Source organism: Zosterops lateralis, assembly GCF_965231275.1.
Source record: "Zosterops lateralis genome assembly, chromosome: 23".
Lineage (NCBI taxonomy): Eukaryota > Metazoa > Chordata > Aves > Passeriformes > Zosteropidae > Zosterops > Zosterops lateralis.
Genome location: NC_139783.1, coordinates 4,187,227 through 4,189,370, shown reverse-complemented (window position 1 = coordinate 4,189,370; position 2,144 = coordinate 4,187,227). Strand labels below are relative to the sequence as shown.

At 54.9% G+C, this 2,144-nt stretch overlaps 1 protein-coding gene across 1 annotated transcript; it reads left to right on the top strand.

Moving 5' to 3' along the window:
- Positions 1 to 754: 754 nt before the first annotated feature.
- Positions 755 to 1,687, top strand: LOC310918279 (olfactory receptor 14J1-like; the record flags this gene model as incomplete). Its single annotated transcript, XM_083877134.1, has 1 exon — positions 755 to 1,687. One exon carries the CDS (start codon positions 755 to 757, stop codon positions 1,685 to 1,687), a length of 933 nt encoding a protein of 310 aa, XP_083733260.1.
- Between the last annotated feature and the right edge of the window lie 457 nt (positions 1,688 to 2,144).

Here is a 2,144-nt window from a genome sequence, read left to right as displayed (position 1 = left end):
GAGCAGGGCCCTGCAGCCCAGGGCGCTGTGCTGGGGCAGGGACTCTGCTGCCTGCCAGGGACAGCTCTCAGCCAGCCCTGGGAGCTGCTCCCAGCACTGGGGGACAAGATCTGGGTGGAAGGAGACATAGCTGGTGAGTTGTGGAAGTGTTCTTCTTGTGTGGTGAAGATGCTGAATTGTTCAGGACTGCTCCCACCATGACATTTAACTGCAGAACATTTCCAAGCAGATTATACAGGGAGCAAAGCGAGGCAGGGGCTGGAAAAATGGGGAACTCTTGCATGTTAATCTACATCTCTGGGTAGCCTGCATGGGAAATTGCACACAGATATTAATCTCTCTGTCCAGGTTGAGAAAAATAACACATTTTTCTCTCAGATCTTACTAAACCAGGCAGTGACAGGAATCACAGAGTGTCCCTTGCAGGCAGCACCAGTGTTGATTTCCCAGCCTCCTCAGGGTTGCTCTGATGTTGCCATCAGAGCCTGCAGAGCCAGAGCTGCCCCTGGGCAGTGCCTGAGCTGGGAGGGCTCTGCAGGGCAGAGCTGAGCCCCCAGGGCTGGGCTGGGCTCTGGCAGCACTGGCAGGGCCCAGCCCTGGGCACAGGGAAGCAGCTGCAGGCAGGGACAGCTCCAGGCAGCAGAGCCCTGGGCAGGCAGTGGGGGGAAATTGTGCTGGGATATTGAAAGTCTTGTCTTAACTGAACTATTCCATGATTACTCTTTTTACAGATCCCCATGCCAAGACACCACAAATGTCCAACAGCAGCTCCATCAGCCACTTCCTCCTGCTGGCATTGGCAGACACGAGGCAGCTGCAGCTCCTGCACTTCTGCCTCTTCCTGGGCATCTCCCTGGCTGCCCTCCTGGCCAACGGCCTCGTCATCAGCGCCGCAGCCTGCGGCCACCACCTGCACAGCCCCATGTTCTTCTTCCTGCTCCACCTGGCCCTCAGTGACCTGGGCTGCATCTGCACCACTGTCCCCAAAGCCATGCACAATTCCCTCTGGGACACCAGGGACATCTCCTACACAGGATGTGCTGCTCAGCTCTTTTTCTTTCTGTTCTTCATGTCAGCAGAGTTTTCCCTCCTGACCATCATGTGCTACGACCGCTACGTGTCCATCTGCAAACCCCTGCACTACGGGACCCTCCTGGGCAGCAGAGCTTGTGCCCACATGGCAGCAGCTGCCTGGGCCAGTGCCTTTCTCAATGCTCTCCTGCACACAACCAGTACATTTTCCCTGCCCCTGTGCCATGGCAATGCCCTGGGCCAGTTCTTCTGTGAAATCCCCCCGATCCTCAAGCTCTCCTGCTCCAAATCTTATCTCAGGGAACTTGCGCTCATTGCTGTTAGTGCCTGTTTATTATTTGGCTGTTTTGTGTTCATTGTTTTCTCCTATGTGCAGATCTTCAGGGCTGTGCTGAGGATCTCCTCTGAGCAGGGACGGCACAAAGCCTTTTCCACCTGCCTCCCTCACCTGGCCGTGGTCTCCCTGTTCCTCAGCACTATCGTGTTTGCTCACCTGAAGCCTCCCTCCATCTCATCCCCATCCCTGGATCTGGCCCTGTCAGTTCTGTACTCGGTGGTGCCTCCAGCCCTGAACCCCCTCATCTACAGCCTGAGGAACCAGGAGCTCCAGGCTGCAGTGTGGACACTGATGACTGGATGTTTTCAGAACTATTAAACTGCTGGCCAATTTCTGAAAATCACTTGTAATAAAATTAATCTTTGATATTTCTTGTTTGTTTGGTTGTGGGTTTTCTTCCAGCATTTGGTATTTTTAATCTTATCAACAAAGAAATGTCGTTGTTTGTATCTGTTCTAATTTTGATTCTCTCCATCTTCCTTGCAGCCACAGTCTGTGTCAATGAGGGACTGCTCTCTTGGTGTCTTTAAAAGAACTCAAGGATCTCCCAGCCAAGTTTTCTGCAGAGATCCCCTTTTGTTCTCTTCTTTGCAGCTGCAGCAGCACGGTCTGTGTGCAGAGCTGGGGGCAGATCAGGGCTGGCACAGCAGCTGTGCCCAGGAGCAGCAGCCCTTGGTGCTGCCAGTGCTGCTGCCGTGGCCCTGCCCCGCTGCCCTCCTGGCCCTGGTGTTGCTGTAGGGCCTGAGGGCTCTCGGGGCCGGGCACAGGGCTGGGG